The sequence below is a fragment of the Ischnura elegans genome, chromosome 7 (genome assembly GCF_921293095.1).
Source record: "Ischnura elegans chromosome 7, ioIscEleg1.1, whole genome shotgun sequence".
NCBI lineage: Eukaryota > Metazoa > Arthropoda > Insecta > Odonata > Coenagrionidae > Ischnura > Ischnura elegans.
The window spans coordinates 50,124,536-50,137,297 of NC_060252.1; the positions used below are offsets into that span (position 1 = coordinate 50,124,536).

The 12,762-nt window shown below is 35.9% G+C and overlaps 1 protein-coding gene across 1 annotated transcript; it reads right to left on the bottom strand.

The window, feature by feature from the left end:
• Positions 1-198: 198 nt before the first annotated feature.
• Positions 199-11,138, bottom strand: LOC124162536 (dehydrogenase/reductase SDR family member on chromosome X-like). Its single transcript, XM_046539110.1, has 6 exons — positions 10,736-11,138; positions 10,289-10,396; positions 9,722-9,895; positions 9,197-9,425; positions 6,337-6,538; positions 199-1,431 (listed from the first exon to the last, which is right to left on the bottom strand). Exons 1-6 carry the CDS (start codon positions 10,920-10,922, stop codon positions 1,234-1,236), a joined length of 1,098 nt encoding a protein of 365 aa, XP_046395066.1. The 5' UTR covers positions 10,923-11,138; the 3' UTR covers positions 199-1,233.
• Between the last annotated feature and the right edge of the window lie 1,624 nt (positions 11,139-12,762).

A 12,762-nucleotide genomic window follows, 5' to 3' on the forward strand; every position in this document is an offset into this window, starting at 1 on the left:
AGGTCAAAAAGTTGGCAACAAATAGCTTTATACATGGCCACGGATATTTTAAACTTAAATATCTTATTTTACTGAACCACTTTTGAAGAAAAAGGTTGGTGAGGAAAAGCCATTTTGATGGACTTCACTCAAAATAACCTGCAATATTTATGGGACCTATAGTATTCCTTATAATGCAGAAATAAAATATTCAGCTTATACCAGAAAATTATAATTTATTATGTGAAATAACAAATAAAAAATTTAATACAGTTAAACTTTAAAAAAATGTAAAATTCTAAAAAAGATATCTGAAAACACAACCAAATGATTAGACAGGAAGTCAGTCTTAAATACTATAAGTCATAAATGAGACTGCTATGATGTTCCAGACCTACAGCAGGCATTTCAACAACATTAGCACAAAATCCCATTTACTTGTGCAATAGCAATAGAATGGCAATGTGATTTAGAGTGCAATTTGACATTCAGATTGACATCTGTTATGATTTCAAAAAACAAGATGAAAATCAAAACATCTAATAAAATTGGTATACCAAAAACAGATGAACAAACCAATATCATTTTAAATGTGCAATAATATCAATTGCTATAACATTCTTCATTATTCAAATAAATAATACGTAGTAGAAATTTTAAAATAAATCAATTATTGAATTCATGAAGAGATTGAGAACACATCTTCCACAAACTCCAAATCCAGTGAAATTTGCTAATTAAGCCAATCCGATTGAATGTGGACTTAATATGGTCGACAGGAATATTAACACTCTATGGTCGTCATGCTCAAAAGTCAACATATAAATTTTAAACACAACCATCTCTCAAGGTAAACAACATTTCAGTCAGTTATCTAGCAGTGTTTATAACATTTTAATATGTTTGACGACTTGATAAAGTCAAAGAGTACAGAGAGTACATTTGGAATGTAGGTCAATGGAATGTAAATTGTTTCAAATAACAAAAAATCGTTTTGAGTTTTGAATTTCTGTCAGTGGAAAATCATTGTATATTACGAATTAAATGCAAAAACTTTATGTGAGTTGTCCACGAGCATAACATGCATAATATCAAAAATACCTCGTAAAATTTTTTATGGACCTCTGAATGATATAAAAAACATTTAAATGAGCCAAACATCAATTCTCACATAATGCCATTGTTAGAAAAATATAATTTTATCACAATAAAATATGTATTATAAAAAAAACCTGACAATTCATCCAATGCGAATCACATATCTTGAGGAATGAAATTTTCAATTCCTAACAGATTGCACGTAAAATCAAAAAGTTCTTTGGCTTTCACATCGTCACGAGCAATTGCTGAAGGAGAGCAGACTCTACAATTACTCGTGTAAGATCCACCAAGAGATTCTGCATCTGGTGCGACAGCAGGGAACATAATGGTAGTGGCACCACCAGCAGGATGCTGAAATTATTAACAAATAAGATCACAAAGTTAGATATGGCAGCAACTTGTGCATTGGAAATACACATTCAAATTGGCATCAGCTCAAAAAGAACAAGATGAAAGATAAAATACATCCCATAAAATTGGTATACCTCAAATAAATGAAAAAATAAATATCATTTAAAGTGAGTAAAATTATCAATGGCTATTAAAATTTTTGGTAAATATAGTAAAAATTTAAACCTTTAAATCTAAAAATTTAACACCACAAAGAAAAAACATTTCAGCACTTAAGACTGAGAATCTAAAACATTGAGGGTTATGCCAATAAAAATTACACTATAAGAATTACTTATTAGACATCAAGTCAATTTAAGACATTGACATTCGTTCATTGAGCACCTTCTCTGTCATTTCTTGACATGTATCATGAAATAAACTGTGCTGTAAAATGACTTTTCAGGTCTTTAAAAACAAATATAATTAAAATACTAAAGTAAATTTCATGCTTGGCATCCACTATTCTATGAAATGATATCCCCAGAAGTTCCTGAATTATCAGGATATGTATAAGCAACGATATTTCATGATTTCAAATCTATTTTGTTTCCTACATCATATGACAGACATCCATGTCTATAGGAGGCATTTGAAAAACCGATATTTTTAAATTTTAAATCAATACATGCCCACTGAAATGCACAAATCACCCTAAATAACATGGGAACCACAATTACCCATGTACAGCAAACTCCCGATTATCTGTGTTAATGAGGGGGAGAGGCGGCATGAATAATCCAAAAACACCATTAATCCAAACTTTCACTTTATTTTCTTGTTATTCTCATAATAGGGTGGTTTCCTATTATTTTTTTATTGCTTTAATCGAAAGATTATTACTCCTGGAGTACGTATTTCACGCTTTTAGATTTTTAAATGACAACATCTATTTTTCGCGATTAAATGAAAAGTGAAAATTTTCAAGCGCGCGAAAACGCGACGCTTAAGTATGAATGCCGGGAAATATCTCCGTACGTCGTATTTCTGGTTCCCCCTCCCGCCCGGTGAGGTGACCTTGAGGCGAGGCTTAGCGCTGATACGTCGCAGGATGCTAGCGGATAGCTGAGTACCTTGCTGAATGGTAGCGCTTGGCTTAAAAAAGGTTTATTAATACCTTATCAAACGAAGAAAACTTTCCGAACTTAGCCAGTTTTAATAGGTGATTATTAAGACATGTTTCCCTGAGCTCTGTGCCTCATGCATGCATTGGTAATCTCAGACGATGTAAAACTCCTATCCTCTCGTGTAGAAACTAGGTCCCTGTGACGTCATGCGGAGTGGAATCGCATGGGCGCCAATCTGGCCTTTTTCAAATGAGGATAAAATTTGACCCTTGCCATTCGTCCAAACCGGTATTTCAAAAACCAAATAATTTGTGTATTATGAATACACTAATGGTGGGTAACGAATCGCAATCAATGCCTTTCGTTTTCTTTGATGAAGGAAACTACCCTATTTACGCAAGACAAATTTTCATTTTAGATGTCTTTCCAGACACATTGAGAGTTTTCTTCTACTGACCGCAATCTTTTTAACCCGTTAACGCCTAGCGGTACCAAATGGTACCGGCTATTAGTGCAGTGCTTAACGTAACTTTTTTGTCATTTATCGTAATTTATTAGGTTTTTGAGAGTTTTGAATTGATAAAAATATTTTTAATAACATTTTTCCGAAAAGTTTGCTATTTTGAAGCCGTATTTAACGCATTTAAGAGCCGTTTGAAATTTGTGAATTATCAACTAGCCCAAAAAAAACTGAATTTTCAGACCAAGCATTTCGATTTTCTTTACTTACACCTTATGTACTGTTAATTTAAAGGTTTTATTATGAAATTATGATTGTTATAACATGCATATCTCATGAAAATGAAAAAGCAGGAGCAATTTCCACAATTTCACATTTATTAATACGACCGGTTTCGCTTTTCAGCATCATCAGGTACAAAAATATCAAGTGCGCTGTGCTTAAATAGGAAGGTAGGAGGGGGTGGTGGGCGGTAAGGCGGGGGAAGGGGATGGAGGGAGGGTGTACAGTCACGGGGCTTGGGAAAAGGGGAGGAAGAAATTAAGGACAATTAGTGCATTTGTCATACTCCTCTCTAACCCCATCCTCAGTTTTCCCAAGCCCCGTGACTGTACACCCTCCCTCCATCCCCTTCCCCCGCCTTACCGCCCACCACCCCCTCCTACCTTCCTATTTAAGCACAGGGCACTTGATATTTTTGTACCTGATGATGCTGAAAAGCGAAACCGGTCGTATTAATAAATGTAAAATTGTGGAAATTGCTCCTGCTTTTTCATTTTCATTATGTCACGTTTCCACTCCATCTCGCCTGAAACCTCAGACTATATGCATATCTCATATAAAGTGTAGTGTAGTAAAGCTTATTTGATGTAAGCCTAATATTTGGGTTGTAATGATGCAAAGCATTTTGGTGGTAACACAGTTACCACTTATCTGTTACCAAGGCGTAACTATTAGTGGTAAAAGAATAAATTTTGCACCTAATGACACCTAATTTCATTGATATTTAGGTACATGATCACCACAAAAATCGCAGAAACTTTTTAATTCAGGCGTTACCGGGTTAATGACGATAACTTGATTGTACAGTGAGTCCTCGTTCTTAGTCACCCCGTTTAACGTCATTTCGCTATAACGTCACGAAAATTTTCAGACCGTCATTCGTTTATCGCACCTTCGCTTCACGATAACGTCAAGGCTTTTAAATTTCGCGCGAGAAAAAAAACGCGAAGCGGCGGGCGTTGAAGGTTGTTCGTTTTGTGGGCGGTAATACAGTCAGTCTAAACGAAGTGTAAGACGGTGTGTTTATTGTTAATTGCGATTACGGTTTTAGCAAATTTTCTGCAAAATGAATTCTTAGGTAGGTGCGCAAGGTTTTACTTGACATAATGGTTTTCAGGAACCTAAAAAGTGATTTCAAGGAATTTTTCCGTGTAGAACTCGAAGTTTTTGTCGTCACTTTTTTGCCGTGTTCACAATAATTTTGGTTCCTGTTAACTGCGACGATGTTTCAGCGATGGTGATGCCCAGGCGACCACCATAGCGAAGCTGAAAAGCAAATGCGGGAAGATACAAAAATGGAGAAGGATTTACGTCAGTGCTGCTATTGTCGTCGATGAAGACAGGAACTCGTATTTATGCCATAGCTTGGCATTCCCATCGTAAAAAAAATGCCCCAGATATGATACGCTAAAATTTTTTCGCGTAGGAACTGTGAGGTCTAGGAGCCGATATTCACTTTTTACATTGTTTCTTATGGGATACTATGTTTCGATTAACGTCATTTCGTTTATCGTCACATTTTTCAGGAACGGCAAGTGACGTTAAACGAGGACTCACTGTACTCATATTCCTACTGCTCCACAGTAGACCTGGTTTCCGAAATTCACGCATATTTCTGCTGCTGCGAGGTCAAAAAGTCAGAAAAGTGGTATGCTCTAATATGCAAAATTTTATTTTTTTATAAAGATTCCGGAAAACATCAAACGAGTGTGAACTTGTCCACGGATAATCCGCAACACGAATAAACAGCAACCGGATAATCAGGAGTCTACTACGCAAATCAGTATACTGAAAAAGTTTCCAATCTATTGATGATTTGATCGTGAAAAAAATTCCAAATCTGAAATAGCAGTCTGCTTTCAAGAAGAATTGTTCCCTCAATTTTTGTGGAGCAATTGCAATTAATGAGACTATGCATTCATAAATTACCCAATACAGGGTAGCTACTCAAATATCAAGCTAGAATTCATTGAATTTTCTCGATTTTTCAAACAGAATTTACAAGTTTTCATTATGTTTTGAAAAACTTATTTTGCGGAATCACATCACTGGAATGGCATAATTCTATGCACCTGCAAATACTAAAGTTTACGACTAACAAATAATATACTGAAAATGGCCACATTTTTAATAAATCTTATGCACCTTGAAATGCAGCATTTAAAATTTTATTACACTGGTCAGAATTAATAGATGTTACACTCCAAAAATATTACTCACACAGTGTTGGAACACATGATAAAAAAATAGGTCAGTACTCACTGTAGTTACATACTTCCATAGTTATTTACACATACTTAGTTATTCACACTTACATACAGTGCATTTTCTCTTGTATAACCAGTATTTTACTGCAAGTAGTATATTAAACTGTGATAAATATATCAAACTGCAAATGGTTTATTATGCTGTGATATGTATAACAATAAAATTAACCAAAAAAAGGGGGAATTTCAAAGGAAATTCTAAGTCTGATTTTTTCAGCAATAATTGCATTACACTGCTGAAAGTAAAGATAACTACAAATAACATTTTTCAAAGGCAATTACATATTTCAAAGAAATCAGTTTTTCACAAAACTGTAAAATTAATGGTATGTTTACAGTAAAAATATTTCTATCTAAACTTAATAAAAAAAATAGTGAAAAATGAAAAATAATTAATCATGTCAAATCAAATAAAGCCTCAGACTAAGGCCATGGATTCAAGACCTGGGCATCATCACATGTTTTTGAAAATGACATTCCATGGTAAGAAATGTGGTACACACCTAGAACCACTATCGGAACCATGTTATATTGCAGTATGTTCTGTAAATTGACGTGAAAGTGAGAATAGATACACATATGTATGCATACAGACAAACCAAATACAATAGTACTTTTTTCTCAAGCATGAGAAAATGGGCTAAAAATAGTTATACAGGTGTAAAGGAAATATGCAGCAGTTGTGGAAAGTTGAGAGAGAGAATTCCTCATCTCCAATTTGATATGGAGTGAGTTAACAAATCAGCAAGATCCAGTAAAACATACACTACCGTTGAGAATTAATACATACCTTGAATATAAAATTGATTATCCACGGCACTGCTATTTTGAGATAAGTTCCTTCAAACAAGTCAGTGTTGCAGACACCAGGGTGAACAGCATAGACATGAACAGGAACATCAGATTCTCTAAATAGCTTTTCCAAGTGCCTTGTGAATAGCACCTGTGCCAACTTAGATTGAGCATAAGCTGCACTTGGCATGTAGCACTTCCTGCATGAAAATAAAATGGAGACGTTAGGCCATTGCTGTTAGTCTTTAAGGAAAAAACAGAACGTTTCTGATAAATCGATTTTTTTCATGACCGAAATTATATAATAATTAAGAAAGCCTATTATAATAACAACAAATAATAATATGGTCTAGACCTGTACCCCAAGACGTTATAAATTATTAGAACGCTTATGGAAAACAGACTAGAAATACCTGTGGATAGAAACAGACCCACCCGCTGCTACCTTTATCACTGAAGCGGAATAAACAAAGTTTATACTACTGCAGTCATTTTTGGGAAAGGAAATTTTTTCAAAGAAAAGGACATGATGGCTGGAAGGAGAGTGGCAGAAAATATAAAAATAATAAAGGAAAAATACTGCACAAACTGTTCCAGCATTGTTACAGAGGCCAAGACTCTACAATGGCTGTAGCGCCAAAAAGTAATTAACAATAGCCAAAAACTAACATGCAACTCTTTCAAGGTGGAACTAGGTCTACCATTTATGAATTTCCCAGCTCTTTCCAGGAATGGACTTCCAAGGTGAACTTGGGTTAACCCTTTCGTACTGGACGTCGGGTGGAGCCAACGGGCATTTTCACGCACTAAAGGCCTATGTCAGGTATAGCTGTCGCGGATTTTTCAATGCAAACGACCGGACGTTGGCTCTGGCCGATGCAAGAGTAGGGAAGTGACTGCTGGGGTAGCAATTTTCGGATGCATTCAGGCCCGGCCTGAGACCCAGCTTAGCAAGTCCTTTGGGCCACCCCTCCCACTCATCCTCACCGCAGGAATCATTTGCGAAGTGGTTATATTGTCAATAGTTTTTTCCATGATATATTTTGTTGCATACTACAACTTTTTTACACTTTAAAAATGAATTCTTTGCTTTGCTCTGTGCACAAGTAATTTTTAAACCAACTTTTAGCGTTAAAAATAACGTATCTCCGGACTTCTAGCATTACCTTCTATTCACTAATTTTGTTGTTGTTACTAAAAATCCACAGCACACAAAAAATGTTGGTAATTTTTTTAGAAGAGTAAATAATAGAAAATCAAATACAATCTTAGGTTGAAAAAAAAAAAAAACTGATAGCACAATAAGTTGACCGTGGATTCATGCAATAATAGGGAAAGGAAATTTTTCCAAAGAAAAGAAAAAAATGTACAAGATGGCTGGGAGGAGAGTGGCAGCAAAGATATAGATAATAAAGGAAAAATACTACACAAAGTATTCCAGCATTGTTACAGAGGCCAAGGCCAAACAATGGCTGTAGCACCAAGAAGTAATTAGCAATAGCCAAAAACTAACATGCAACTCTTTCAAGGTGGAAATAGGTCTACCATTTTTGAATATCCCAGCTCTTTCCAGACTTCTGACGGACTTCCTAGATGTACTAGAGTTAACCCTTTCATGCTAGATGTCGGGTGGAGCCAACGGGCATTTGCATACACATAAAGCCTGATGTTGGGTATAGCTGTCGTGGATTTTTCAACCCAAACAACCGGTTGTTTGGGTTGAAAAATTCGAAGGTCGAAGGATTATCCCGGGAAGGGATGTGACCGCTGAGGTAGCAATTTTCAGATGCATTCAGGCCCGCCTAAGCAAGTCCTTAGGGCCACTCCTCTGCAATTAAGCCTCCCACTCATTTATGATCATCCTCACCACAGGAATCTGTTGCGAAGTGGTTATGTGTATTGCCAATAGTTTTTTCAATGATATATTTTGTTGCATACTACAATTTTTTATATGTACTTTTAAATGAATTCTTTGCTTTGTTCTAAGTGCAAGCAGTTTTTAAACAAAATTTTAGCATTAAAAATAACGCACCCCAGGACTTCTAGCCTCATTACCTTGTTTTGTTACCTCATTACATTACATTGTACTAATTTTGTTGTTATTAATGCTAGAAACCCGTTTACCATTCCACAATGCTTAAAAACTGTAAAGATAAAGTAAGTGCCTTCAAATAATTCTGTGTTGCTTGTGCATAATGTGTTAAGTCACTCAATCATAGTTTTGAGATAATTGCATTTGAAAATTCACTCGCCCATCATAAATCCAAGCGTATGAATTATTGTGAGATAAATAGCTCATAAGCGACCTCCTCATGTGCTGTTACTATTATAATAATCATTTAGGAAACGATTCTATATGATTCATTTGATGGTTAGGTGAGATAGTCCCATTTTGGGGTTTTTGGACTTAACACATTATGCACAAGCAACACAGAATTGTGTTAGATACAAAAAAATGATCATCAACCTATATCTTGCTTAACTTAAAATGAAGAGAAGAAACTACAGTGCAGTCAAAACGTAGATTGTGTGTCGATAAATATTAAATCTGCATTAGAAATGGGATGATATAAATGTGCCCAAACTGAAACGATCTACATCTAAAACTGCCCAATTCTTAAGGGACAGTAATTTACTATCAACATTAAAGTCTCATCAATGAAGGAATGAATACCTCACTAATGTGTAAGCAACAACATACCACATGAAACCCACCCAAGAGTAGCAGAAAGCCAGTTCGGAACACACGGAAAAAGCTACATTATCTTTTAAATTTTAGCAAACGAACAGGATTTTAAAAGAAAGATACACAGAAAGTTAAATAATTAGGAAATAGTAATAAAAAAAATGGCACTTACTCTGAGTGTATGTCCTTAAAATTGATATCACCAGCAAAGTGTGCAATTGAGGATACATTCACTACCCTAGAATGCTGTATACCATCTTCACCTGCAGCTTTCAAATTTGGCAATAAGAGGTGTGTTAACAAGAAATGACCAGCGTAATTAACAGAAAAATGAGATTCCATAACTGGATTTAATGGATCATCTCCTCCAGTTAATTTAAATGGCGCAAACATTATACCGGCTGAAATGAGAAAAAGCAAATAAAAATTAATATTTCATATTGTGTACAGAAAGATAATTATGTAGCGACAACTCATTACTTAATTCAACTACCTGCACATTAAGTAGGTACACAGAAAAGTGGTTCTAGTTATATCTTACCATGAAGGCCAAAACGCAAGCAAAACATATCTACCAAAGACTCATGAGAAGAGCTAGTCTGATGTGACATGCTTAAGCAAAATCTTTTTACAGAATTTGTGGGGCATATATTATGAACTAAGATTTATAACATAGTAAACTTAAAATACCACACACCATTATTGATGAGGACATCAATTTTAGGATAAGCTGCTTTCACTTTATCGGCAAACTGTCTAACCGACAACATGGATTCCATGTCTAATTGAAGGACTTTCACATCTCCACCAATAATTCCTCCTTCTCTTATTTTCTTCACCACTTCCTCACCAGCAGAAACATTTCGACAGCCTTGAAAACATAAATAATTAATTGACATACAGCTCAAACAACATTCCCCTATTCATTCCAATTGATTCTTTATTGCTGAAAATATGCAAATGCAATAATAGTCTTTTAACACCTTTCTTACTCAACACGACACAAATAACACTAAAAATGGATATCAATTGACACAGCCCAGTAGAATTATATCATTTAACTTTAAATGAAAATTTATTGACAGTTTTCATAAAGGGCAATAAAGATCAAAGCTTTCACTTGATCACCATGCATTTTGCCCACGAACCCAAGTTGTCCATGGATCTATTAGGCTAAGTAAATTGATTAATACATATATTAGAGAGTTTATTTTTAGTAGGCAGATAGCAAGAATTGATTAGTGTTTTAGAGGGACGTACAAACCTATCACAACATTCATTCCACATTTAAGAAGCTTCTTTACAACCTCAACGCCTATGCCTCGAGCTCCTCCAGTTATAACAGCAACTTGATTGCTTTTCTGGGGCAGAACTGTAAGAATTTTCACTATTATTAACAAATAAATTCGATAATGTTTATCGCTGATACTTGAATGCAAGAAAAATTCTTTGCTTCAGTAAAACATTGATAAAACAGCTCAGATATTTTATAATTGTATAACTTATTGAGTTGACTGAAAACACTCACTCTGAGTGTACTTCCTAAGATTAATATAATTAATTAAGATAAAACCACTCACTCGCAATAAATTAACCATCTCACACACTCCACAAAAACGATAAATTGAAATGTTGAATTCGTCATACATTTTGCACACTCACAGTACATATGACAAGATCTAAAAATTCAAAATTTATCAATCCCACTTACGGAATCTGTTCCTTCGACGACTGATAATATCATCCACCATGGCAAATACTCCCATTAAGTTGATCAAACAATTACATTTTGCTGCTTTTATGAAATCACTTCCCTGTAGGCCCCTACAAGGCGCTCCACTTAATGGAAGTACCAAAATTATGATGATAGCAATCACAACAGCAGTGATAAAAAACATGTTGTATTAGCCGGTAAACCACATTCAATGAAGATACACAGGAGACAAAAACCTCTCTGTTCGTATTAACTTCACTGACCGAATGGCTTTCTCCGGCAACGGACCGTTTGGTTTATTCTGAGCACATAGCCGCATAACTGTTTATCCAAAACAATCCAAAATGTGGGCCACCGTCCGAGTTCGGTGAAGTTCTCGTCGCGTGTCGTTCGTCCCCGTCTCCCCGTCGCATCAGCTGGGCATCGCGGCCATCGCATATCGCATTCCGCTTCTTTTGTTCCTGTTTTTCCACCCTTTGGCGGTAAAATTGAATCTCCAGAAGATGAATCAAAGTTACAACCGACTGAATGGCAATAATTCACGGATTGTTGCCCTTATACTTTTAATTTTCCCCTTTAATTTCCTTAAAAAAAATAATGAAGCGTAGCACATAAGCGTCAACGCCGTAGGTTATCACGAATCTTTCTCAGAATTACATGACCACCAATTGCACCAGTTTTCTTTGTCAATTTCTTACCCTATTCCAGGCAGAAATTAAGTATGGTTGCTTATCTCAAGGAGACGCTTATATACCACGCTTTCATTATCATTTTCAACGGAAATTAAAGGATTAGTATATCCCAGGAGTAATAATGGTTTTAGTTAGAAAAGCCTATGTTTAATATAACGATATTTATTCAGAGGCATACGGGCATTTGTGTTTTACGTTACTCATAACGGGCTCATAAATCACCCAAGCTCGCTGCAATGAGGAAAAATGCTCAATCCTGCAGCTATCTGACCTAAATACCTCCTTTGCTGTTTGCACTTGTGGTAAGTGGGTGGACGAAAGAAATGTCTTGGGGAAATGTCTTACAGATGCCATTTATTGGCTTGTTTGCTATATAGAGGAATAAAAACTTAACTCGATTTGAAATCGATCGTCGTAAATGCGATCGCGCACTGATTGAAAAATTTTCATTTCCTGCCATACATTTGTAAAAAAAATTGCATGATTTGACGCTCGAGCTTCGAAAACGACCGCGTTAAACTTTTTAAAAATCTAAATCATAATGTCTTGAAAACTATTGATTCTTCATTGTTTAATTAATTGCATCTGGGTATGTTCATTGTTTTCAATACTCATATTTTGCGTCATATTTAAGGGTCATTGGAAGCAATGTCAAGTCATTTTGGCTGATGATTGGGTGATAATTTTTAGACCTTCATTGTAAGTTTTTATCACACCAATTTAACAACCAGTGTTTAAAAATAGTTGATGAATATCTAGGAGCCACGATTCTCTGATATCGGACGCATAATCGCTGCGAGCGTTATATTATATCGCTGCGAGCTATTATTATCTCTGCTGTATTGAATACCATCAAAACAGCGACCTTAATCCCTCATGAGGAGGCATCTCATTCCTCCTCGCATTCTTAGCACTCCTGCGGTCGGTACATTTGAGCTTCAAAATTCGTCAAACATTTTGAATGGCTCCAATCAAGATATTCCAGCTGCTCTCAACACCCAAGCTTGCTGCAATGAGGAAACATGCTCAAGCCTGCAGCTATCTGACCTAAATACCTCCTTTGCTGTTTGCACTTGTGGTAAGTGGGTGGACGAAAAAAAATTGATTGAAGTGGGCTAGAGAGAGAAAGTGGCATGGCACGGATGGAAAGGCTAATGGCGCCTTCATCGGTTTGCTTACTTGGGGAAATGTCTTCGTGGGCACCCGATGAGATCAACATTCTTTCTCCTGCGACCGAAATTTAATGATGGCAAATGCGATTTTTTGAGAGAGCTACCTCGTCGTACACGCAGTTATGATCCAATGTGCTGCTCGCACTAAGAGGCTGCGATG